General features: G+C 48.6%; 1 protein-coding gene across 3 annotated transcripts; it reads right to left on the reverse strand.

Annotated features, from left to right (window-relative positions):
* Window positions 1–456: 456 nt before the first annotated feature.
* On the reverse strand, window positions 457–7,814 carry NLRP6 (NLR family pyrin domain containing 6). 3 transcript variants are annotated; one of them, XM_084773859.1, is made up of 8 exons: window positions 7,419–7,814; window positions 6,407–6,678; window positions 6,142–6,177; window positions 4,222–5,956; window positions 3,242–3,334; window positions 2,049–2,219; window positions 1,806–1,973; window positions 457–1,235 (listed from the first exon to the last, which is right to left on the reverse strand). In XM_084773859.1, the coding sequence occupies exons 1-8, from the start codon at window positions 7,445–7,447 to the stop codon at window positions 1,112–1,114; spliced, it is 2,628 nt and encodes an 875-aa protein (XP_084629985.1). In that variant the 5' UTR covers window positions 7,448–7,814; the 3' UTR covers window positions 457–1,111. The 3 variants fall into 3 exon arrangements, with proteins under 3 accessions (XP_084629985.1, XP_084629984.1, XP_084629986.1); XM_084773858.1 differs by having other exon boundaries at window positions 6,407–7,814; XM_084773860.1 differs by lacking the exon at window positions 6,142–6,177 and having other exon boundaries at window positions 4,222–6,017; window positions 6,393–7,814.
* Window positions 7,815–27,098: the final 19,284 nt, after the last annotated feature.

Genomic DNA, 27,098 nt, shown 5'->3' on the forward strand with positions numbered 1-27,098 from the left:
GGGCATCCATGGCTGGCCCCAGCTCAGAAGGCCAAGTTTCTCTTGTAGGTTTCCTGAGGTCAGGCCAGCATGCCAAGCCCATTTCTTTAGTGGCAGGCTGTGTACTAAACCTTACCCTGTATGTGCATCATACACACATGGGAAAGATCATGGTTTATTATTATTATTATTATTACTTCTTTTCCCGAGACAGGATTTCTCAGGTCACCACGTCCAGCAAAAGATAATGTCAATGCCTACTTTGGTTCTTTTTTGTTTTTTTGTTTTTGTTTTTTCAAGACAGTGTTTCTCTGTGTAGCCTTGGCTGTCCTGGACTCACTTTGTAGACCAGGCTGGCCTCAAACTCACAGTGATCCACCTGCCTCTGCCTCCCGAGTGCTGGGATGAAAGGCATGTGCCACTACGCCTGGCTCAATACCTACTTTGATAACTTGACAAACATTACAGAGAGATCAATGAAAAGGAATCCAGAGGAAAATTTATTATGTTGGAGACATCCACTGTGTGGTTCCAGCTCCCATCACCACAGGAAAATGTCACTCGTCTGGCTCCTTTCCTGCATCTCTGAGGCAGCGAGTGGATCCTTCCGGGCTAATGCCCCAAGGTTTCAGGGATGGCATCCTTCCAAAAGCCAATGCCCCAAATTCCAGATGGGAATGGGGACCTACCTTCTTCTGCCTAAGGTGAGTGGAACTCTGAGGGGGGGAGGGGCTGTATCCACCCATACAACAGATATGGGCCAGATCAGAGGTGAGGGACACCGTTGAGCAGTGTGCTCTATTGCTGAATACTCTTATTATAGTTGGGGATTATCTTTAAGGGACACATTGGAGGGTCCAGAAAGGAAGGTAGCCGTGGTTGTGGGGCTGGGGAGGACTAACCTTAGAGCGTCCAGGGCAGGGCTTGTGCCAGGCCTATCCAGGAGCTACCAAGGACCTATATCTACCTGGGTCTTTTGCTTGCCCTTCTGTGGCTTCTTGGCTTGAAAGACTTGCCTGGAAGGAGAAGCTGGCATCTTCTTGCTTTTGAATGGGGAGGGCTCCTTCATAAGGACTTTGGCTTCAGTATCCTCCACCTGGTTCCAGCCTCCAGGGCCTCAGATGACACTGCCTCATCCTTTCAGAGCCTGAGGATGTGCACCTAGTTCTGAATGTACGATGGCCAGATCTGGCTTTAATGTCTTCACAGTGCGAAGCTCCCTCAGGGACACCTCACTCAACTCCACGGAGGTCAGACTGCAGCCACAAGCACAAGACAGAAGGGACAAAGGATCAGTCAGCTGGGGGAAGAACCCAGGGCTTGAGGTGAGAGTGGAGTGGTTGGCGCTGTCTGCCTAGGCTCTAACAAGGACACAAGTCCCAGAAGGCAGTTGGCTGCAATCTGTTAAAAGATGAGCATCACCAGGCATGGAGATGCACACCTTTAATCCCAGCACTCAGGAGGGAGAGGCAGGCGGATCTCTGTGAGTTCGAGACCAGCCTGGTCTATAAAGTGAGTTCAGGACAGCCGAGGCTAACACAGAGAAATCCTGTCTCGAAAAACAAACAAACAAACAAACAAACAAACAAAAGATGAACGTCTTTGAGGTTAGGCACATTGGCCCAGACTGTCTCCATAGCCTGTGGATATTTGTTTGAGGCCCAGAACTTTGGATAGGACTGCAGAAAGTGAGTCTTGCTAGGCTGGGCCCTAGATCTGTGTGTGAGCTTGATCTCTTGTGAGGTTCAGAGAGGACTCACAGGCACCTACTCCAACCTAGGGTTGATAGGCCATGTCCTCAGTACCACGCCTCCCCTTGCCTTTACCTGAGAGTCTTTAGGCAGCATGTAGGATGCCTCAAGACTGAGCACAGGCTCTCCACTACGGGGCCAGGCAGCTGACAGCCACTGAGGTCCAGGGTGGTCAGGACCCGGCTCTGCTGGAGCACAAAGACCAAGTACCGGATTGCTTCTTGGAGGTTAGGCAGCTGCATCCTGTCAAGAGAGCTGACATCAGGAGTTGCTGGAGGTGGGATTCCCTACCCCGATCCCTCCAAAACCAGGCCTCACCTGAGTGTCTGCACATGGCACCTGGGCCATGCCAGGCCTTCGCTCAGTAAACGCAAGCCTGCCTCAGTAAGCCGGCTCTGGAGGAGGCCCAGCTCCCTCAGGGCAGGAGCTACTTTCAGGGCCTCAGAGAGGTCTCGACAAACTGCATCAGGGAGTTTGCAGTGTGACAAGCTGTGATCAAGAAGCACGTAGATTTGTCTGTAAACCTGGCCAGTTCTCTACCTCCAGCTGAACAAACTACACATTTCCTGGTAGCTTGATGTTTGCTCAAGAGGTCTACAGCTTTTTATACTCATGCCTCGAGTTCTGATGGGCCATCATCCCCAGTGCCTGAGCTGCTCTGCTGTCCCTGGGTTTTGGTTTTTGTTTTTCTATTACAAATCATGGAAGTGAGCATCTCTGTGTACTTGGTTTCCTTTTTCTTTTTATGATTTATTTATTTATTATTATGAATACCGTGCTTTGCCTGCATGTACACCTGCAGACCAGAAGAGGGTATTGCATCACATTATAGATGGCTGTGAGCCACCGTGGGGTTGCCAGGAATTGAACTCAGGACCTTTGGAAGAGCAGTCAGTGCCCTTAACCTCTGAGCCATCTCTCCAGCCCTGTCCTTGGTTTTCTGGTAGAATTCCTGGGCCACGTGTGACTATCTTTTTTTGGCTCCTTTGGTTTGATTTTCAGGTTGCCAGTTTCCCACCTCATCCTCTGCTGATGTATGACTGACTACCTGGTCCACCATCATCCTTCCTCTCTGCTCACTGGTGATGGCTAACAGCATAGAAAATCTAGCATAGCTTAAGAACTCTTCCTGGGGAGCCTCGGTAAATCTTATACAGATCCTCTGAGTTAGGATCAGCTGGATATCTTACAGGGAGGAAACCAAACCATGGGCAGGAGGCTGGCCTCTCTGAACACTTCCCTGCAGAGGGATGGCTCAGCAGTCCCCAACAGCACCTGGGAGCTTCCTTCAAAAGGAATACACCCTTGCTTTTCCTGTCCCCACCCATAGGCTGTGCTGCACTCCGTTTCCCACAGGGTCTAGCACCAGTCTTTCCCTGCTAGCACCTAATAGCTGTGGAAGTCAGTTAGGCTCTCAGCCTATATTCTTGGCCTCCCCTAGAAGGCAAATGCTGTCCCTGTCCAAGCCACCCAGCTCTGAACCCCCTCCATGCGGGAGCATGGTGACTCACATCAGAACACTCAGACCACATTGTTGGGTGGTCATGGCCTCACAGAGTGGACGCAACAGGGACACTGGGGGTTGTTTCGTGGTGGTCCGAGAACTGCAGAGAGAAAGAACGAGGTTGATGTCCAAAGTGCTCTTTCCAGACCTTTCTAGAAAGCCCCCAATCTTTCCTACCTAAGGTCCTGGGACTCCAGAGCTGTCTCTGCCACTTATCCTACATTCCTTGCATCCTCTGCCCCTACAAATTTGAACAAGACCCAAAAGTAGGCCTAGGGATCCCTAGAACCAGGTCCTGTCATTATCCTGGTGAATACTCTCTACATTTGGCATGCCTTGGGACAAGTATCGAGAGGAGCTGACTTCACAGAAAGTAAATGGCCCTGAGCGGGGTGTGGTGACTTTAATCCCAGCACTCGGGAGGCAGAGGCAGAGGCAAGCGGATCTCTGTGAGTTCGAGGCCAGCCTGGTCTACAAAGCGAGTCCAGGACAGCCAAGGCTAATACAGAGGGACCCTGTCTCAAAAAACCAAAACCAAAACCAAAACCAAAAACAAAACCAAAAAAAAGTAAATGGCCCTGTTTGTGTAGGAAGTTAGGATCGAGTGGAGGATGGGCAGGGGAGAGGATCTAGTATGGTGGGTGGGGTGCCATGAGGCCAGTAGTTGGACCCAAGTGGTGGAGCCAGGGTAGGCTTTGAAGACAGATAGGAAAATAGTGTTGGGGTGGAGGGAACGGCAGGTACAAGCTCAGCACACAGAGGACGCGCACGTGTATGTAGGAGGGGGGCTAGGCTGCTTCATGGAGCTATGCTGGCTGTGCTCGGATCTGGATAACCGAAAGTGGCTGTGGTGTGGCCCCCTGGTGAGGATGAGAGACAGCTGCCTTGCACAGGGCGGGGAAAGCAGCCCTGAGGTCCTCTCTGCCATTCCGGTCGGTCGTGGGGTGCGGACGTGCTTCATAGCCCAGCCTTGACCGCTACACTCACCCCTTCAGCCTCTTCACCAGGCTCTTCTTTTTTTTCTCCTTCGCCTCCACCAGCCCACAGCTCACCAGTCTCAGAGCTTGGCCAGCTGGGCAGCACTGCATGCAGTAGCTCAGAACCTCAAGGTCCATGCGGGTGAACCGAACTCGCTCCAGTACCATCTCTGGAAGGTTGCTAAGAGCCTGGCGCACAAAAGCATCCTCTTGTGTCTCGTACAGGCAGTACAACAGCTCCAGTCCAAAGTTGAGATCCTCCTCCTCCTCTTCCTCCTCTTCCTCCTCCGGCTCCTCAGTGTCCCCCAGCTCAGCATTCCTTCCTGCCCCTGCTGGTGGCACCCTGCGGTGGCTCTGTCCTTGTACCCATTGCAGGGTGTCTTGTTTCAAACGCTCTGGCACCACACAGCCAAAATAGCGCTCGATGTCACGAATCCTCTCTGCACTCAGCAGTCCAAAGAGGAATCGGGTGGTGAGTGCAAGATAACCGCGCAGCTCTGTGTCGGAGTTCAGGAGCATTTGCACACCTCCTGCGGGGGCCCCTGGAGCTCCCTTAGCCTCCAATAGGTAAGACAGCGCAGCCAAGAACTCCTGGAAGCTCTGGTCAATGAACTGGTAGATGACCACCTTTTCTAGCACGCCCTGCAGTTCCTTCTTGCTGAGAAACATTGTCTGAACTTGGGAGCCCTGAAGCTTCAACCTCTCCAGGTCATTTTCTGAAAACTGTGCTTGATGCTTCAGGATGCCCTCCCGGGCTAGGCAGCACAGCATGCGCAGCTCTCCCTGAACCCGGGGTCCATTGGCTCCTGCAGACTTCAGCATGCTGGCGATGAAGAGCAGGTACACCGATGTGGTGGTCTTGGAGGTACGCGACAGATCCTGGCCCAGCTCCAGCTGCTGCTGCAGCACTGTGCACACGATCCAGCACACGAAGGGCACGAAGCACAGCGCAAACAGCGTCTCGTTCTCTTTCACGAAGCGATAAGCGCGCTCTGCCTTTCTCTCGTCCCGGAAGAACTTGAAGAAATACTTTTTCTTGTCTTTGTCCGAGAAGCCGCGCACTTCCGCGCACTGTGGCGAGCACAGTCTGCCCTGCAGCCTCCCGGGGGCGACAGTGCGTGTTGTCACCAGCAAACGAGCCAAGGGTAGCAGCTCCTGGCTCAGCAGCCCGCTCAGCACTCTCAAGCCACTTGTAACCTCGAAAGGATCTGTGCAGGGAGTGGTCTCCGAGCCTACTAAAGTAGGCAGCTCGTCTGCACCGTCCAGGATAAAAAGTAGGCGCTGGGGCTGCGCCAGTATCTGCCGCACCGGTGCCGTGCGGTCCGGACACTGGTCCAGGATCAGGTCCGCCAAGCTGCGCGTGCCTGGCCGTTCCAGTAGCTCGCCGCAAGGCAAGAAGAAGGCGAAGTCTACCTGGCCGTGGTATAGCTTGCCTGCTGCCCAGTCGTAGAGAATTTTCTTGGCCGCCATGGTTTTGCCTATGCCGGCCGGGCCCTGAAGCACCACGGTCAGAGGCCGCGGGCCCTCGTCCTCGCCCCGGAAAAGCCGATTAAAGGTGTCGGTGTCTGAGCGCCTCGCGCGCTCGGGCTCCTCCGATGCCCCCAGCAGCTCATCCTCCACCGCGCCGCTCCCGGGCGCGATGAGCAGCTTGGTGAAGCGCTTGGTGATCTTCACCGAGCGGGCGTTCCTCTCCTTCACCTTAGCATGCTGTCGTAGCACGTGCTCGCGGAATTTCTTCTTGTACTCTGTAAGGAGCGAAACCGTGAAAGGTAGGGATAGGCTTGCCGCCACCCTGAGACCAATGCCCTGCCTGTCTACATCTGGACTCCTTTTCTTATAATCGTGCCATGGCTCCCTCCTCCAGCCATCTCACATCAAAGGATCCCCAAACCCAAAAGGACTTCTCACTTATGAGCATCACCGAACTTACCCGACACGGGGAGAAGCGCTGAGCTGGGGCTGAGCCCTGGAAAGCAAATTCGACATGAGGCTCTCTGAGCGTGAGAGACGGGATGGGGCAAGGCGTTTCCCGGGGGAGCTTCTGGAACTAGCCCCCTGTGCGTGAAACATTGGGCTGGTTTCCAGGAAGTGGAGGGGCGGTGGTGAAGCGGATGGAGTAAATCTTTTCAAGGAGAGCCTGGGAGGATCAAGGGCGAGTTACTCTCTTCCACCCCGTCTTACCCTACCCAGCTTACTCTGCAGCTGCTGCGCCTTGAGTCGCATTGCCACATCTCGAGCATCTGCCTTCTTCAGGATCTTTCGGGTCACGTCCACGGCTGGCTCTGGCCCATAGAACTGGGTCAGTTTGTCGACAAGGTCCACTGGGTCTGAATGTTCCAGTCGCCCCCAAGGGATGCTGCGGCCATCCAAGGGTGCATCCCGTAGCTTGTGGCGAAAGCGCTTTAGCTGCTCCTGGCTCAAGTCCTCGAGTGCGGCCAGAAGCAGGTCCCGCGCCAATGCCTCTGAGCTGTGGATGGGCAGGGTTATCACTGATGCGACCAGCATGAGGCCTACTCCCCCCCCCCCAAAGCATCCCAGGTCACACCACGCATTCTCCACTTGGAGCTCTGGGACAATACATTGTAAAGAGCCACCGGAGTGGCTTCACCTCAAATTCCTGCTTGTGGTGAAGTGGAGCACTCCAGGGCTAGTAGCCTTCCTGCATCTTCCCTTTCACACACCTGGCCACACCAGATAATGCCAGTTAGGGTCCCTACATGAGTCTGTGCTCTCCCTTGTCACACCCTCTGAGAGGGCTCTAGCATGGCTTGCCTCAGAGCGAAGAGCAGGCAGGCCAGGCCTTGGCAGGGTTCCTGAATTCTCTGCTCTACGCTCATACATATCACTTGCTGGTGAGTCCTTTCTGGACCGTCTGCATCCAGGTCTGAGTCTGAGTCTCTTGTGGGAGTAGACTTATAAATGGCCTGGTTTGGGGGGTGAGCATAACAGATGGGCTTGGGGGCTGGGCATGGTGGTGCACACCTTTAGTCCCAGAACTCAGGAGGCAAAGGCATCACTGTGAGTTTGAGGCCAGCCTGGTCTACAAAGTGAGTCCAGGACAGCAAAGGCTACACAGAGAAACCCTGTCTCAAAACAAAACAAGACAGGACAAAACAAAACAAGAAGACAGGCTTGGAATCCCAACACCAGACAGGCTCTAAAGGCGAGCCCTTTTAACTTGAATTTCCCCCTCAAAACTGCACTCACCTGGAGCAGGAGGCCCCAGCCACGTCCATGGAGTCTTATCCTAGGACCTGATGCTCAGACACAGAGGCTGGGAGCAGAGGTGATCCTTCCTGGGCTAAACTGGTCTCGTGCTGGGAGTTGGGGTGTTTCTCAGCCCAGTCCATTCTAGCTCAGCTAGAGTCTTGCTGGCAGTCATGAGGCCCCCCACACTTAAGAACAGTTCCAGTTTGTTATACCGGTTAAGTGTTGTACTAGGTGACCTTTGGTTTTCTTCTATTTTATTCCATCAATACTCCTCCTACTGGGTGTGGCATCCCGTGCAGCTGTGAGAAGGTGATTCCAAGTAAGTGGCTGGCTCACACCCAGGTCTTCAGAAATTAGGGTCTTAGGTGTCTTAAAATTTGCAAATAGATATACAGGGGGGAGGTAATCCCCCTCAGGAACAGTCATAGGGGAGGGGAATAAGGGGAAAATGGGAGGGAGGGAAGAATGGGAGGATACAAGGGATGGGATAACCATTGAGATGTAACAAGAATAAATTAATTAAAAAAATAAAAAAATAAAACCATGGGGGAAAAAATTGCAAATAGAGTGTGAAAGTGGGCGGGGGTGGGGGGATGGTAAGGGCAAAGCTGTGGGTGGAAAGAAGGCTCTCACCAGCATGAGAGGGGAGCCAGGCACAGAGCTCTGTAGCCAATTAATCCTCCCATCCTCAACTAAAGGGCATGGGTTGGATGGTTCTGGCCTTAGGGCGTGCAAGTGACTATCCGGATACAAAGGTCCACTGTGTGGGATGGATGTGTGTATAGTCATGTGTGCATACCACCACATGGCAAAGTTAACACTGCATTAGAGCAAAGAAATGTGCAGTGGCCTAAACAACAGTCCTTTAAGACACAGTTCGCACAAGCATGACTGTGTCGCTCTTTAATGCCTGCCTTTTTCTATAAGTTCCTGAAAATACGTTTGCTTTGTCTCCCTGTCATTATTATAGCAGATAGAAAATGCAGAGCCAGGGCCAGTGAGACGGCTAATCCCGTAAAGGTGCTTGCCTGACAACCCGAATTCCATGCTTGGAACCTATGTCAAGGTGGAAGGAGAGTGAGCCACAAAGTTGTCCTCTGACCTCTGCACTCTGACCTCCGCACCCAAACTGTGGAATGCATGCCCCCCCACACACAATAAATATTCAAAGGGGGTGGGGAGGCTGGAGAGATATATAACAGTTAAGAGTATTTGTTGCTCATGAAGAGGACTTGAGTCTGGTTTCCGGTGTTAGGGTTCGGGTTATCTGCTGAAGAAAGACTCCAAGGCAGTATGGATAAACAAAGAGTGGTTTTGCTGTTGTTGTTGTTGTTGTTTGTTTGTTTGTCTCAAGACAGAGTCTCTCTGTGTTAGGCTTGGCTGTCCTGGACTTGCTTTGTAGACAAAGGGTGTTTTTATTCTAGCTGCTAGGGTTGGCTCTCTCCTCTGGAGGGCAACCCTGAAGTGAGCACGTAGGCTCAGTTTATAGACAGTTGGAGGAATCTGTGAGACAGAATTGAGTCAGAGTGTACGAGGGGATTCAGGACTGGCTGTTTGTTTGGTTATTGGGGACTTTTGAGTCACTGAAGTTTTGGCTCTTACTCAGGAGTTGGCCTTTAATTTGATTGGATGGGACCAGCTGTGTTCTTTACCAAGGCCATGAAGTAATAAAAACATGGTATCTGGTCATTTTGTTCTATAAGCTGATTAGCTGCCCATGAGCTGCCCATGAGCTATCCATAACGTATTTTTTCCAGGAATTGTTAGAAACTTGGCCTAGTTAGGCAGAGTGAAAACCTGAAGCCTGTCATGGAGTTGGTCTAGTCAAGCAACTGGGGTCTTTGGGGGGGGTTGGGGTCCCTGGGGTCAGTTCCTTCACCAGAACTCACATTAAGTAGCCAATTACCATCTATCGCCTCAGTTTCAGGTCATCCAACTCCCTCGTCTGGCCTCTGCAGGTACCCACACACAAGTGTGTGTGTGTGTGTGTGTGTGTGTGTGTGTGTGTGTGTGTGTGTGTGTGTGTGTCCACCATACACATGTCTAAATACAAAAGAAGGGAAGAAATACAAAGCCAAGCTGGTCTGGAATAAACTGTTCGACTTCTGCGTGACGTTGTACAAGTTGTTTAAGCTCCTGTGTGTCCATTTCTTGTTCTGTGAAGTGCAACACTCACAGAGGGTCGGAGAAACGGTTCAGCAGTTAAAACCCTGTCTATCCTTCCAGGGGACCGAGGTTCAATTCCCATCACCAACATGGCAGTGCAAAACCATCTGTAAGTCCAGTTCCTGGAGATCTGAGGACTGGTGTAAACTTGAGGTCCAGAGTTTTAATCCCCAGAACCCATTTAAAAAAAAGGGGGGTGGGGTGGGATGGAGAGATGGCTCAGAGGTTAAGAGCACTGACTGCTCTTCCAGAGGTCCTGAGTTCAATTCCCAGCAACCACATGGTGGCTCACAACCATCTATGATGTGACATGATGCCCTCTTCTGGCCTGCAGGTGTACATGCAGGCAGAATACTGTATAAATAATAATAATAAAGAAATAAATCTTTAAAAAAAAAAGGCATCATAGCCCACAAGATATGAAGTGTAAGGGTGACATCGCCTGGGTGGCTATCCCCACACTGTTCTGTAGAGCTCGCTTTCTAAACCTCCCTAACCTTCACCAGCCCTCAGCACTGTCCTTCAGATGGTCTCTCCTGTCGTTAGAGACTGAGGCTGCTGTGCTGGAGACTGAAGATCAGTACTGCTTGCTTCGGCTCTCAGGCGTCTGTCACAGGGTGTCTGGGACCTGGGGCCCCAAGGCTGTGCCTGGATTCTCTCTGCTTTAGCAGTGCCCTCTGTGCTGTGCCCTGTGCACTCTCAGGATTGCTGTTAACAGCTGTGGAAAGACTGTGATCCAGGTCCAGGGGATCCGACACCTTCTCCTGACTTCTTTGAGTCACATACATACATACATACATACATATACACACAAACACACAAAATAATAATAATTTTAAAAGGAAACTAGAAGAATAAAGACAAATTAAATTCCAAGTAATCAGGAAAAAAGAAAATAATAAAAATTAGAACAGAAATCGACGAAACTGACAGTAAGCAATTAATAAAAATCAAGCTGGTTCTTTGGAAAGAATAGGTATTATGAAAACCCTAGCCTGGTGCACACCTTTAAGCTCAGCACTTGGGAGGCAGAGGCAGGCAGATCTCTGAGTTCAAGGCCAGCCTGGTCTACAAACAGAGTCCAGGACAGCCAGGACTCTGTGTAACAAGGAAATCCTGTCTCAAAAAAACAAAAACAAAACAACAACAACACTCTAGCCAAACAAAGGAAGAAAAAAAGGAGATAAAATACAAATTACTAGTATTAGAATTGGTGAGAGTTCATCACAATCAATTCCATGAATTAAAGAATATTCAGGAAATGCTCTGAGCAATGCTCTGCCTATGAATTTGACAAAATATACCAGATTTTGTTGTTTTGTTTTGAGGCAGGGTCTCATTATGAGCCCTGGTTGGCATGGAACTTGCTTTGTAGACCAGGCTGGCATTGAACGTTAGAGACCCACCTGCCTCTGCCTCCTAAGTGCAGGAATTAAAGATGTGTGCCACCACCAAACCTGAATATGTACCACTTTCTTTTTTTCCTGTTTTTTTGAGACAGGGTTTCACCGTGTAGCCCTGGCTGTCCTGGACTCTCTTTGTAGACCAGGCTGACCTCGAACTCACAGAGATCTGCCTGCCTCTGCCTCCCAAGTGCTGGGATTAAAGGTGTGCACCTATCACTTTCTGAAAAATAAAATCTTCCAAAACTGATACAAGGAATCAACAAGTGAGCAGCTCTGAGTAGTGGTTTGAATGAAGTGTCCTCCATATTTTCTAGCTTTGATTACTTGCTCTCCAGTTGGTGACCCTGTTTGGGCAGGATTAGGAGGTGTGGCCTTAGGAGGAAGTATGTCACTGGGGGTTAGCTTTGCGAGCTATTTTGAGTTAGGTCTTTCAGCTTGGTGTTTGCAGTTTAAAATGTGAGCTCTCAGTTTCCAGATCTAGCTGCCACGTCTGTTCCCTACTGTTCCCAACATGATGGAACCTAACCCTTTGGAACCATAAGCCCAAAACAAACCCTTTCTTCTATAAATTGCCTTGGTCGTGGTGTTTTATCACAACAATGGAAAAGTTACTAATATACCCTCTATCTATTGATAAATTAATTAGGTCAATACTTTGTAACTTTCCTAACACAACCATGAGCTCTGATTGTTTTACTGATGAATTCTGAGAATATTTTTTAAAACTCTTTTTGTTTGTTTGTTTTTGTTTTCCGAGCCAAGGTTTCTCTGTGTAGCCTTGGCTGTCCTAGACTCCCTTTGTAGGCCAGGCTGGCTTTGAACTCACAGCAATCTGCCTGCCTCTGCCTCCGAGTGCTGGGATTAAAGGCATATGCCACACTCCCCAGTGAATTCTGAGAAATTTTTAAAGAAGTGAATAAATTATTATCTAAAGCTGGGTGTAAGTGGTGCATACCTGTAAACCCAGCACTCGGGAGGCAGAGGCAGGTGGATCGCTATGAGTTTGAGGCTAGCCTGGTCTACAAAGCAAGCCCAGGATAGCCAAGATTAAACAGAAACCCTGTCTCAAAAGACCAAAAAAAGAAAAGAAAAGAAAAAAAAAAAAGAATTCTCTAAACATTATAAACACTTCCTAAATCTCCTGATGAAGCAAGCAATGCCTCAATATGAAAACCTAACAGAGATTACTATTTCTCATGAACATGATACAACGGTCTTCTTCCAGTCTTCCATTAAATATTAATAAGTTGGACCAACCTTGTATAAAATAAAGTATATATCACAATCAAGTGGGATTTTCCCCCTAGCACCAAAGTCTGGTTTAACATTCAGATACCCATGAGTATAGTCCATGACCTTACAGGATCGTGTCAACTGAGGCAGGAAAACACTTGAAGCTGGATATGTAATCCCAGGTCTCAGGAAGCTGACGCTTGAAAAATGAAAATTTGAGGCCAGTCTGGGCTACATAGCAAGACTTGGTCCAAAACAAAAGGTATTTGTGAAAACTTAAAGACTGTTCTTGACTTAAGAAACAAATCCTTAGCACAGGGCTAGGCCTGATGGTACACATCTTTAATCCTAGCATTTGGGAGGCAGAGACAGGTGGACTCTGTGAGTTTGAGGCCAACTTGGTCTTCAGAGTGAGTTAGGTCAGCCAGGGCCACATAAGGAGACCCTTTCTCCTTTTGAATGGAACTTCTTTACGCCGGGCATGGTGGTGCACACCTCTAATCCCAGCACTCAAGAGGCAGAGGTAGAGGCAGAGGCAGAAGGATCGCTGTGAGTTCGAGGCCAGTACGGTCTACAAAGTGAGTCTAGGACAGAGAAACCCTGTCTCAAAAAACTAAAAAAAAAAAAAAAAAAAAAAGAAAAAGAAGAAGAAGAAGAAAGAAATAGAACTTCCTCAATTTGGCGAAGGATATCTTCAAGACACCTACAGCTAACACCATACTGAATAGTGACAAACTGGTTGTTTTTAATATAAAACTGAGACTAAGGTGAAGCTTATCTCTCACACTATCAAATAGAGGGTACCCAGACTGGGAGGAAAGACACACGGTATTTGTTTGTATTCAACACATGTGTACAGAAAATGCTAGGCAACAAACACATTTCTAGAACTAGCAAATTATTATAGGGAGGTTATAGAACACAAAGATCATCTGCAAGCTCTTTGATTTCCTGTGTATCAGCAACAAAGCATCAGAATTTAAAACACAGCACACATGAGTGGAGAGATGGCTCAGCAGTCAAGAGCAATACTGAATTTGGTAGCTGGTGCTGACGTGGGAAGCTCACAACTACCTACACTCCAGATCCACAGGGTCCAGCGTCCTCTTTCAGACTCCATGGGCACCTGCACTCACGCACATACCACCCTCCATCCATACTTATGCATAATTACAAATAAAATAGCTTTTTTTCTGTGTAGCCTTGGCTGTCCTAGACTCACTTTGTAGACCAGGCTGGCCTCGAACTCACAGAGGTCTGCCTGCCTCTGCCTCCCAAGTGCTGGGATTAAAGGAGTGTGCCACCACACCTGGCACATGCAATTTTTTCCCCAAATAAAAACCTTTTTCATTAAAATTTTTCACTTACATTGTCACAAAAAGGTGAAATACTTAGATATAAAAATTTCAAAATATATAAAGTCCTACATGAGATAAGCTCTAGATTGTATGAAAGAAATTAAAGAATTAAATAGTGTTCATGAAAACAATTTTTTCCCAAGACAGGGTCTCTCTGTGTAGCCCTGGCTGTTCTGAACTTGCTTTGTAGACCAGGCTGGCCTTGAACTCACAGTGATCCACCTGCCTCTGCCTCCTGAGTGCTGGGTTTAAAGGCATGTGCCACCATGCCCAGTTTTTCTTCTGTTTTTTAAGAGATAGGGGTTCTCTGTGTGTAGCTCTGGTTGTCCTGGAACTCGCTCTGTAGATCAGGCTGGCCTTGAACTCACAGAGATTTACCTGCCTCTTCCTCCTGAGTGTGTATCATCACTGTCCAGCAGGAAACAAAAGCTTTCTTTCTTTTTTTTTCCAAGACAAGGTTTCTCTGTTACATAGCCCTGGCTGTCCTGGACTTTCTTTGTAGACCAGGCTGGCCTTGATCTCACAGAGATCCACCTGCCTCTGCCTCCCTGAGTGCTGGGATTATAGGCATGCACCTGGCTTAAATGAAAATCTTAATATCATTAAGATATTCTTCCTAGAGGTAGGCAGATCTCTGTGAGCTCGAGGCCAGCCTGGTCTACAAATCAAGACCAGGATAGTGATGGCTTTGTTACACAGAGAAAACTGTCTCCAAAACCCAAAACCCAGAACACGACCCACCCCTCTTCCCCCCAAAAGACAAAGAAAAAGAAAAAGATGTTCTTCCTAATTTGACTTAAGTGTCAATGCAACAAACTGAAAGTTTCAGGAAGGTATTGTGTAGATATCAAAAGTTCAGTTCTAAAATTTCCACGAAAAGCAAAAGATTCAAAGGGCCATCTCCGCTTCCTGGTTTGTTGAGGTGTGAACAAACAGCTGTCACACACTCCCACTGTCACTGCTGAGGTGTGAACAAGCAGCTGTCACATTCCCACTGTCACTGCTGAGGTGTGAACAAGCAGCTGTCACACACTCCCACTGTCACCTCTGAGGTGTGAACAAGCAGGTGTCATATACTCCCACTGTCACAGCTGAGATGTGAACAAGCAGTTGTCACACACTCCCACTGTGACAGGTGAGGTGTGAACAAGCAGCTGTCACACACTCCCACTGTGACAGCCGAGGTGTGAACAGGCAGGTGTCACACACTCCCACTGTGACAGCCGAGGTGTGAACAGGCAGGTGTCACACACTCCCACTGTCACAGCCGAGGTGTGAACAGGCAGGTGTCACACACTCCCACTGTCACAGCTGAGGTGTGAACAAGCAGCTATCACCCACTCCCACTCAACATTGACTCTGGCTGCTTTAAATAGGGCAACCATCCCACCCTCTGTGCTCAATGTTACAGTGCAAGGTGAAGGTGGAGTAGCTACAGGCAAGCTTGGAGAAGGAGGCCATGACGAAGACTGCTGGGTGTGGTGAGAGTGTCTGTGTGGCAGGAAGGCCTCACCTCAGTGTGGTCTTAGCTTCTTTGGAAGGACAAAGCACCTTGGCAGCTCTAGAGGAAAGCTCTAGAGGTTTTTTTTTTTAGGTTTTTTGAAACAGCATTTCTCTGTGTAGCCTTGGCTGTCCTGGACTCACTTTGTAGACCAGGCTGGCCTCGAACTCACAGTGATCCACCTGCTTCTGCCTCCCCAGTGCTGGGATTAAAGGCGTGCGCCACCATGCCCGGCTCCCAGTCTGCAATTTCATGAGGGTTTCTGCTCCACAGCTGAAGTCCAGTGATCACTGCAATCCTGGGAGGACTCATCCCCACACAGCGGACCTGCAGAGCTGGCAGCTGGACTGTCAGCTCAGCTCTGGTGACAGCTCTGCCTCCTGACTCTAACCCAAACAATAGGGCCTAAGCAGTATAAGATCAGGTACTAACTGTCTCCGCCTGGGGCAGCTCCCTTTTCTGGGTGACCACGCCTCAAGCCAGTGGGAAAAAGAAAAGTGAGGGGCATGGCGCACCCTTCCCTGTAGGACACAGCCGAAATTCACACAGGTTGCTTCTGCTTGCTTCAGGCCAGAACCACTCTTGGCCTACCAGATATGTGCCAGCCTGAATGTCACAAGACCAGCAGCACCACAAACCTGTCTGTCAAAATGTCACAATTCTGTCTCCTCCTGGCTTCTCACTCTTGAACATATTCAATGACCCCATGGCTCCACTCTGGGGGAGTCACCACGGGTTCTGGCCTGAGTGGCACTGGAGATGCACTCCCCGGTTCGATGGAGAGTGTGCCGATGCCAGTTCAACAGGAAGCCAAGATCCCAGAGGTCTCCAGTGAGACCTACACAATCTAAACAGTTTCATGGCTAAAGGCTACAGCCTCCTTTAGAAACCTTGGTCCAGCCTTTCAGCCGCAGGGCACAGTGGCACCTCTTATTCAAGCATCTTTCAAGGCCATAGAGTGTCCCCCAAGAGAAACTTTGTCCTCAGAGTTCACTTTCATGCCCCTTCAGACCATTTCCTCTGTCTTCTCTCCCACCCAATACTAATTTACTTGGTCATAGAGCAGTTTTGTTTAGTTTCTTGTATATGTCTTCAAAGGAATAGATTGATAACTGTAAGACTAGATAGAGAGCTGGTCTTCAAACTCTTCAGAGATCCACAGAATATGGCATTTAATGAGGAGGGCTTTCCTGACAGAGAGACATCACTCCTGGCTGCATCTCTGAATACATTATTGAAGATGAGAGCATCAAGAGATGAAGGTGACAGAATGGTCACTGGACTGAGGAACTGCTCTTTTCTCTACTGCTGATGACAGACTGACTGTCTACTATGATCAACAATCATGCTGGGAAGTTGACTGTCCAGCTTTGCAGAGACCAGCTGGACCACACCATCGGAATTCCTGCTTCACAAAGCAGTTTGTTGGATGTTTTGGGCCAATAAGGCTGTCTCTGATGGAACGGAAGACTAGATAGCCACAGTGTCACTAGAAGCTTTAGTTTAAGAAGTAAAAACACATTTATAGATTGATAATTACAATTTCTAATGAAGAGACTTTAGGCAATAGACTCTCTTTGATAGGATAGTAAAATACTTTCTCCAAGGTTATCAAACACAAAAGGACTGGTTTATGTATTTTATACCTGATGCTTCTGTATATATGTATATTTGTGTATATAGTTCTTAATTTTTCAAAATAGAAAAGAGGGATGTGTGGAAGGATTGTAGGCATTATCCCAGGTGAAGGCAGTCTAGGCACGTCTTGCCTTGGGCTCCGCTGCCTGGAAACACCACTGATACCCCACTGAGACAGACATTGTTGAAGACTAGGAGGAACCATCCTGGGTCCAGAATTCTGAAAATGGGCCAGAGACTCCAGGCAGATTGTGTTTCTAATAAAAATCGATGGGAGAAGGGATTTGGGAGCAAGACCGGCCATTGTGCCCTAGAGAGAGACACAAGTGCAGAGGAGAGGAGAAGGCTGCAGGGTCGGAGCACGAGCTCACGTGGATCAGGGAAAGGACCAGCAGACAAGTCGGACCAGCGCGCAGGCCAGAGACACCTAGGGACCCGTCCCGTGGAACAGATACCGGAAGGTTCACTCTTGTTTCCCTTTAACCTTTTTTCCCTTTTGTATAAGATAGTTGGGTTGTATAATAAAGTTTAAGTGTTAAGAAACAGAGCCAACAGTAAGGTACTGTGGATTTACTTCTAAGAGTTTCCTGGAGTCCTCAGAGCCACAGAAACAGGAAGTGAGATTGGGTGCCAGAGGCTGGGAGGATTGGGGGGTGGGTTGAGTTGATGCTTAATGAGGCCAGAGTTCAGCGTTGGAAGATAGCAAGTTCTGGAAGTGGAGAGTGGCAAGGTGTGCACAACACTGGGAATGTGCTTTCCTGACACTGAGATGTGCACTTAGATGTGAGCAAGATGGAAAAGGGGATGTTTTTTATTTTATTTTCAAATGTATTCTTATATTTATTTGTTTTTGTTTTGTTTTGTTTTTCGAGACAGGGTTTCTCTGTGTATCCTTGGCTGTCCTGGACTTGCTTTGTAGACCAGGCTGGCCTCAAACTCACACAGCGATCCGCCTGCTTCTGCTTCCGAAGTGCTGGGATTAAAGGAGTGCGCCAACACCGCCCGGCCATATTTTTATATTTATTTTGCGAGAGTTTTCGTGTCCATGTGAGTGCTGTGTGTATAGGTGTGTATCTCAGTGTGCACGCAGAAGTGAGAGGCTAACTTGCAGTGGTCAGTTCTCTCCGTTTACCTTGTAAGCTCTGGGGATTGAATCCAGGTAATCAGGTTGGCTGAAAAGGCCTTTACTCGCCGAGCCATCTTGCCGACTCAGAAACTTTTTATTTTTTTTTTATTAGTTATAAAAAATTATGTAAGAGAGGCTGGAGCGATGGCTCAGCAGTTAAGAGCACAGGCTGCTCTTCCAGGGGACCAGAGTTCAATTCCCAGCACCTACATGGCAGCTCACAGCTGTCTGTAACTGTGATTCCAGGAGATCTGATGCCCTTACGCAGACATGCATGCAGGCAAAACAGCAATGCACATAAAATAATAAATATCATTAGGAATATGTAAAGAGCAATGGGTTTCAGTACAGGATTTTCATAGACGGTGTTATTGTTGTTGTTGTTTTGTTGTTGTTGATATTCCTGACTTCACTCTCCCACAGCTCCCATTTCTGCTGGTCCCCTCCTCCTTCCACTCACCACACGGCCTGTGCGCCATGTGTTCTGCTACTTCATTTTTATTCCCCTTTCATGGTCCCCTTTCCAGTAGCTTGACCTATACCCTATAGTCCCTTGTCATAGACAGATAGACAGACAGACATACGTTAGAATCAGGATCCACATAAAAGAAAACATGCCGCATTTGCTTTCTAAATCTGGGATATTTCAGGTAACAATTTCCAGTTCTACCTATTTTCCTGAAAGTGGCATGATTTATTTTTTTCTTTAAGACTGGGTAAAGCTTGTGCTGTGTCCATAATCAGACGTGGCTCCTTGGCGGATTGCAAGCTTAGCAAGCTCGCGACCCTGGATCCCGTCCCAAGCACCACAGTGAATATATAATACAAAGAAAGCCATTGCACGCACGCACAGTCTGGTTAATTTTTAGCTCAAATGGTGTCCTCAGGGCCCCTGTTGCATGTCTGGAAGAAGGCTGAAACCAAGACCTTGGGTACAATAATTGTACTGTCCCACTGGGAGAAGGGGGCCATAAAGTTGACCCTTGTTACCCTGCAGAGTGCAGGAACAAGTCCACAGCTGCCTCTGTCGTAGTGTAGGCTGGCAAGGACCCTGGACCCTCCTCAAGGCTGAGTTAATCACCACTGCCAGCAAAGCACCTTCCAGGCACCTGGCTCTTCCTGTGGGTGGGGTCATGGGAAGGTTCTTGCTTTTAAAGGAGCCAAACTTGAAGCTTTGAGGACAGGTGTCCCTTTATTGCCTTAGCAGGTGAGCAGAAGACAGATTCCTTTAAAGTGCCCTGGGTCTGTCTCTTCTGTGACTTAGGACAAAGGGTGGGAGCAATGGGGGGCAGAATGCCCCCAGGGTGCCCAGAGCCTTTCCCTGAGTTGAGCAGCGCCCACCCCACCCCACCCCTCCCTGTGTACCCCAGTGTTTATAGCAGGGATTTGGCTCTCCTAGCTGCTAAGATTATGGGGACCCTTACTACTACACTGAGAGACCACTCTTAGGGCTAAACCTCAGCCTTTCCCGCTTTACAGAGCTGGCGGCTCAGGGCCTCTGCAGTGCCCTCCACCCCTTGGGGCTTTGTGGGCACAGCAGTCCCCAGCACATCTCAGGAGGGCACTTTGACTACAGTGAGAGGCAGCAGGTGTCCAGCCTTGCACACCTGTCCTGTGTGTGCCCCTACCTTAAAGTTCTGACTCCTGTGTCTCCCTGTGTTCACCAAGGTAACTCTGTTCCTTTCTCTGCCCGCAGCTACCTCAAGCCTGGTGGCCTCTGGCCCCCAAACCCATGTAAGCCTTCCAGTGCTGCTGAGCGGCCAACTGGATCTGGCTTGGGGCTCTGCTGCTCGTTGGCTGCTCTGTGGCTTGTGACATTCTCCTGACCTGCCTGGGCTAGTAGTTCTTTTCTTAGATCGTGAGTTTGAAGGAAGTGCTCTTGACTCGGCTAAGGCCTGTTCCCAAGTGAAAGTGTCACTCACCCTGCACCATATGAGTCAGCTCAGCATAGACCGGTATCTACAGGCACACAGGAAAATCTCAGCAGCTAACAGTGCTTGTCACACCAGCTTGACAACCTGAGCTGGATCCCTGGAAGTCACATAAATGTGGAAGGAGAGAATCAACTCCATGTTTTTCTCTGACTTCCACACATGCGCATGGCATGCATATTCCTGTACACATATATAAAATGTTTTGTTTGTTTGTTTTTGGTTTTATTTTTTCAGAGACAGGATTTCTCTGTGTAGCCTTGACTGTCCTGGACTTGCTTTGTAGACCTGGCTGGCCTTGAACTCACAGCAGTCCACCTGCCTCTGCCTCCTGAGTGCTGGGATTAAAGGCATGCGCCACCACTGCTCAGCATAAAATGTTGTTTTAAAGAAAGAAAAACCTAGCTGGGCAGTGGTGGCACATGAATCTCAGCACTTGGGAGGCAGAGGCAGAGGCAGAGGCAGAGGCAGAGGCAGGCGGATTGCTGTGAGTTCGAGGCCAGCCTGGTTTACAAAGCGAGTCCAGGACAGCCAAGGCTACACAGAGAAACTCTGTCTTGAAAAACAAACAAACAAACAAACAAGAAGAGGAAGAGGAAGAGGAAGAAGAAGAAGAAGAAGAAGAAGAAGAAGAAGAAAGAAAGAAAGAAAGAAAGAAAGAAAAAGGAAAGTAAAACCGAAATCCTTTGATATTTACCAATGAAAACCCAGGAGCAGGCCAGGCATAGTGGTGCATGCCTTTAATCCCAGCACTCGGGAGGCAGAGGCAGTTGGATCACTGTGAGTTTGAGGCCAGTATAGTCTACAAAGTGACTCCAGGACAGCCAAGGCTATACAAAGAAACCCTCTCTCGAAAAATCTAAAAAAAAAAAAGAAAGAAAGAAAGAAAGAAAGAAAACCCAGGAGCAAGATGCTGGGGTGAAAACTTGCTAACTCAGAGAGTCAGAGAAAGCACCCAGCTGACCTCCTTACTCAGCTCATGTCCCAGAAGGAAAAGGCCAGAGGCTAAAAGTCAAAAGCCCAAGGCCAAAAGCTTGCTAGCTCAGCAGACAGCTCAGGAGGGAGAAGCCAAAAGCCCCAGAGTCAAAGAGCTCAAAAGCTGGGCGCCATAAGGAAAAGGAGCTTTTATTTGCCTGCCTTAACTGTTGCCTTGGAGGCTTACTGCCTCTGTCTGCTGACCTAGGTCGAGTCCTGGAAGCTTCGAGCCTCCACACAGTCTCACCTAGGCCTAGAATGTTTTCAGCCTCTAAGAGTCGCTGCTTAATAAGCTCACTCCATCTTGTTCTTACTGAGCTGTGGGCTGGCTGGTTCAACTCAGCTGTTCTGGCTCAAACTCCTCACCCAGCTGACTTAACTCAACCTGCCTTTTCTCTCAGCTTCAGAATTGCTCTGCTTGGCCTCAGACTAACTCCAGCAATCTGTTCTAATCTTCTGGCTCCTTCTCGTTCTCTGGCTCGTTCTGTCTTCACAAGCTTGGGTCTGGTTTGTTCTCTCTTCAACCTCTCTATAAAATTATTTCAGTAAAACTGCCGCCTCCATCTTCGTTCACCGTGCTGCTCCCTTAAGTGGCTTCCCTTTCCTCTCTCTTCTCGTGAGAGTTGGGCAGATCCTATTCTGTCAGTTTTCTCTGATTTGTCACTTTTTCTGCCACTCAATTAAACATCATTTTCAAACACGGTTCTTCCTTCTACAAACAGAGGCAGGGGCAGGGGCAGGGGCAGGGGCAGGGGCAGAGGCAGAGACAGAGGTAGGGGCAGAGGCAAGGGCAGAGGCAGGGGCCAAGGCAGGGGCAGGGACAAGCAGATATTTGTTAATTTGAGTCCAGCTTGATCTATATAGCAAGTTCCAGGACTTCCAGGGATACATAAAGGGACCTGGACTGAAAATAAAATAAAATAAAATAAAATAAAATAAAATAAAATAAAAAAGCACAAACTGGGGCGGTGGGTGGGGGATGGGGGAGAAAGAAAAGGAGAAAACAAAATACAGACTCACAGAAAACAGATGCAGCCACTGTGGGTAAGCTTTGTGACTGTTGAAAAGGAATGAGTCAAGGCACTCATAGAAACCTGTAGTTTCTTAATGAGGCTGATCACTCATTGCGTGCAAAATAACCGTCACAAATTAAGGGATTGTGGCATGTGGTCAGGACCAACAATGGGATGCTGTTCAGACACAAAAATGGAGACATTTCTGACAGGTGCCACGACACGGACAAACCTAGATCGAGGCCATCCAGCACAAGGGAGCAAATGTAGCCATCTGTGAGTCTACAGACGTGAAGCACGCAGAACAGGCAAACTCAGAGACACATAAAGTAATGAGAGGCTGAGATGGGAGGGCTGCCTCGATTTAGAGGCCAGCTTGGGCTAAATAATGCATTTGAGGCCAGCCTGGGGTACATAGTAAGACCTTGTCTCAAGCAAACAAACATCAAATCAGCCAAACCAGCAACAGGAAAACTTACAAAACAACATAGCAACAACCAAAGCAAAACAAGACAAAACTCCAAAGAGACAGAAAGCTGGAAGAACCTGGAGTTGTTCCTTGATGGGTATGGAGTTTGTTTGGGGTGATAAGAATTTATGAATATCAGTGATGATTGCACAATATTTTGGGTGCAGTTCATGCCAATGGGTCACAGATACACTATGCACTACAAAGCGGAGCCTTCCCTCTTTTAAATGATGCACACTTAATGCACCAGAGATTATCAGATGTTCCCGTACAAGTGGCTACAAGCAATGTGCTTATCAGCATCCCTGTGTTTCTGTGGGTCAGAGCCGAAGCTAGGAACCGCAGGGCCCCGCTTGTTCGCCAAGGAGACAACAGTTGTACAGCTCCACCTGCAGGCCACAAAGGAGAACAGACAATAGTTCGACAGCGCCACCTGCAGGCCACAAAGGAGAATTCCTGGGTCACAGACAGATTTCCCCCTAGATATTTGCAGCAAAGCCGTGGATTTCTTCTCCCTCTTCCATAGCATCCTATTAACTCTGTCCTCCAAACAGACTCTCAACACCTTCCAACTCTGCCTTGGCTCATGCCTCAGCTAACACTGAGGAAGAATGAGTTCGTAAAGGTGGTTGGCCCGCCACACACCTTTTCTCAAGTCAGCTTCCCTGGTGGGTCCGAGGAGGGATTAAGCTCTTGACCCACAGCAATACAGATTTTGATAAGCACACTGTGTCAGGTTGCTAGGTTTGTGGCCACTTGTTGCATAGGAACTAGTGTTCCCTGGTACGTCGCGTGCGTATGACTTTAGAAGAGGCAAAGCTCCGCTTCTGTACCGCATGGTGTATCTGTGTTACATTTGACACCAACTTAACACAACAAACGGAAAAGGAGGATCGATGACTCATCGTTGCAGAGTGAAAGGTCAGAAAAGCTACCCTGTTTAGGGCTCAATTTCCTCCACTGCGTCAGTTCAGTCAGGAGTCTGCAGGGTCACAGGGCCAGCGGGAGGAGGAGCAGGAGGAGAAAAGGGGGAAAGGCGAGGTTGGCTAATTTTAGGAATTGGATTCCTAGATTATGGGGACTGCGGGGGGGGGGGGCGCGGGGGGCTCACGGCCTGATGGGAAGCTGGCAGGTACAGACCCAGGGCAGAGCACCCAGAGTTGCCAGAAGGCAGAATTCTCTCTTGCTCGGGTAAGTCAGATTTCGCTCTACTTATGCCTTTAACTGATCACAAGGCTCACTCACATTATGCAAGATCCTTTGTTCCACCAAAGTCCACCAACTTGGCTGGTGTTCTCACTGCAAGAACTCTCGCAGAGACATCTAGTGTTTGACTGAATATCTCGACGTCAGAGTCCAGTCAAATTGACACATCAAGTTAACCATTACATGAACAAACAGCTGAGGTTTTGAAACTTTGTGGCCAGGTCCAGAGGGCACATTCCTGGCAAGAGAGCTTGCATCAATCTACCTTTCATGGAAGAAAATCATAGCATGGATGTACGAGGATTAGAAGTCTGGCAGGCTAGGGATGGGCTGTGAATGGATCCAGAGAGAAACCAGAGAAAGCAGCTTATCAGAGTCACTTCAGTAGAGCGAGGCAGGCAGGTGAGGAAAACTGCCCAGAGGCCACGAGCTGCTTCTGGAATGTTCTGTTGTTTTATTTGAGACAAGGTTTCTCCGTGTAGCCTTGGCTCTTCTGTAACTTATTCTGTAGACCAGGCTGGCATCAAATGTGGGGAGCTCCCCTTAGTGGCTCTTGGCTTAAAACATTGGGCAGTTCCACCTTGTCTGTAGACTCCATTTTCTATACCTCTGCCTGGCACGTAGCAGGCTGGAGTCAGCCCAGGCCACTCCACTCGGTCCCGAGAGGCCGCTTGCTTATCTTGCTTCCGTAGCTGCATTCCCTCAGAGCTCACTCCCTTATCTTGGAGTTTTTGCTACCAAGGATGGATAGCAGGACATCTGCCAATAGGTTCCTATAGCAACCCTGCTTCCCCCAAATGCCCCTGCCCCCGAGATTGCCTATATAAACCCTGTAAAAATTTTCAATAAATGGGGCTTAATCGGAAATACTGTCTTGCCCTCATTTCTTCGTGTCTCCTGTCCTTTTTCACTCCCGCACCCCCTTCTAGGGTCTTCATTTGAAAACTCCGCGGGCCAGGGCACTCAAACTCAAAGATCCACCTGCCCCTGCCTCCCAAGTGCTGGGGTCAAAGGCATGCACCACCACTTCCTGGCTTTTTATGTTTGATTTTAATTTTAAACTTTTATTTATTTACTGGCACGGGGGTGGGGTGGGGGTCATGTACAAGGCGTCGAATACCGGTGGAGGTCAGAGAATAATTGTGGGAGTCTGTTTCCTCTTTCTTCCATGTGTGTAGTACTAGGGATGCCCCACCTTGCTGGCTGCTGCTTTATTGTTTTTGAGACAGGATCTTTCTCATCCCAGGCTCCTATGGGACAGAGGAGGACCTTGACTCTATGATCTTCTCTAGTACCAGGGCAAGTATATATCACTACTCCAGGTTTATGTCGTGTTGGGGATCTGACTCTGGGCTTTAGACATGGAAGCACTCAATCAACCGATCCTGCATCCCCACCTGGTACAGGCTCATCCTATGGCGAGGGGTGGACATCTTTTTTTTCTTTTTCTTTTCTTTCTTTTTTTTTTTGTTTCTTTAAAAAAAAAAAGAGATTTATTTATTTACTATTTGTACAGAATTCTGCCTGCATGTATACCTCCACACCAGATCTCATTATAGATGGTTGTGAGCCACCATATAGATGGTTGTGGGAATTAAACTCAGGATCTTTGGAAGAACAGACAGTGCTCTTAACCTCCAAGCCATCTCTCCAGCTCTTTTTTTTGTTTTTGTTTTTGTTTTTGTTTTTTGAGACAGGGTTTTTATGTATAGCTTTGGCTGTCCTGGACTCACTTTGTAGACCAGGCTGGCCTCAAACTCACAGCGATTCACCTGCCTCTGCCTCCCGAGTGCTGGGATTAAAGGCGTGTGCCACCACGCCCGGCCCCTGGGTGGACATCTTAATCTACTGAGTATATTAGCTCCTTTTCTTGTTGGCATGACAAAATATCTGAGAAAAAGAACTTCAGGAAGGGAGCACATATTTTTGTCTGGAGTTTGAAGGTGCTTCTGTCTTGGTGGAGAGTCACAGCAGTAAGAGCAGGAGAGGCCACTTGTTACATTAAATCCAGTCAGGAAGCCGAGAGAGATGAACAGTGACGCTCAGCTGCCTTCCGGGGGCCCCCAGCCCATGGCATAGTGCTGCCCTGTATGCTGAGCAGGCCCATCCTCTTCATTTAAACCTTCTTGGAAACATCCACACAGTCACACCCAGAAGTATGCTTTTATGGTGATTCCGAGCCAAGTCAATAGTTAAGAGTAACCTACACATCGAGGAATGATTTTTTACACAGCGGACTGCCATCTCAACTTAAGACTTGCTGCCAAAGCAAGGCAGCATGGGTCACCAGGAGTCAAACATGCAAGGGTCTGAGCCTGTTCATAAAAGAGCAGAAACAGCAGCAGCGCTGCCCTCAGACTGCAGCCAGTGCTTGTGATGGCTTATTCTCTGTGGCATGTGTGCTCAGGGTAGCAGGGGTCCTGTTCTGAGCTTAACCTTCTTTGAGGCCAAAGTGGCCTCTCCCATTCCAAGGCTAGCTCAGCAGTCATCCATCCTTTCTAGAGCACCAGTAAACAACAACAAAACAACAACAACAACAACAACCCACCCCTACCCCCTCTAAGAACTCTCCTTAATTTTCTGTGATTCTGGCAAACATGAAGTATCCAGTGGGAGGGCTACTTTGCAGGTAAAGGGGAAAGACTGGTTCTCACCTGGGCAAGCTTTTCCTATTTCTCAAAGTGGCTGTTTGGTTTTGAGTTGAGTGTGAAGCATTACGTTTTTCATTAGTTATGCATTAATATGCATCCATGTGACTTTTGCCATGTATATGTGGACAGTCACACTGTATATGTCACTGCACACACAGAAGCCAGGAGAGGGCTTCAAACACCTTTGAAGTGGAGTTACAGGCAATCATGGGATACCAGGCCTGTTACGCAATTGCGGGGCAAGTGTTTTTAACCAATGAGCCATCTCTCTAGCCCAATCATCCATCACGTTTATATATGACATAAAAATGGTGATGTGAAATGAGAAATAAACCTTCAGGCCTGCCAGGCGTGGTGGTGGCGCATGCCTTTAATCTCAGCACGTGGGAGGCAGAGGCAGGTGGATTGCTGTGAGTTCGAGGCCAGCCTGGTCTACAAAGTGAGTCTAGGATAGCCAAGACTACACAGAGAAACCCTGTCTCGAAAAACCAAAACCAAAACCAAACAGAACAAACCCCAAAACTTCAGGCCTGAATAATCTATCTGCTGTAAATGCCTGTAGGAGAGCCTGCAGTGCAGAGGCTGGTTTGCCCAGACCCTGCACAGAGGCTGCGGTTCCCCACTCGCTAGTTTCCAGGTGCTGCTGGTTCAGATACCACACTCTGTGGACCTGTTTTATGAGCTGTAAATAAAAGCCCAATGTAAATGCAAAGTAAGAGACCTATCAGTGACCTCTGGGCACCAATAGCTAAAACATCCCTTCGGAGTCTCTAAGAACATGCCCGATTCCTGCTCACAACTTTCCCCAGGAGCCTCTGCACTTCCAAGTCTGGCCACAAGGTGGTGCCCTGTGTCCACACTCATCCACTCAGATCTCCAGGGGTCCGGGGAAGCAGAGGTGACCTTCAGTTTCACAGAAAGGGTGTTCAGGTTCTTGGTCTTCTCATACTTCTGGGTGCCACATGCATATGTTGTGTGTTTGCATGCAGAATAAAGACTTGAGT

Source organism: Acomys minous (assembly GCF_964271855.1).
Source record: "Acomys minous genome assembly, chromosome: 2".
NCBI classification, from domain to species: domain Eukaryota; kingdom Metazoa; phylum Chordata; class Mammalia; order Rodentia; family Muridae; genus Acomys; species Acomys minous.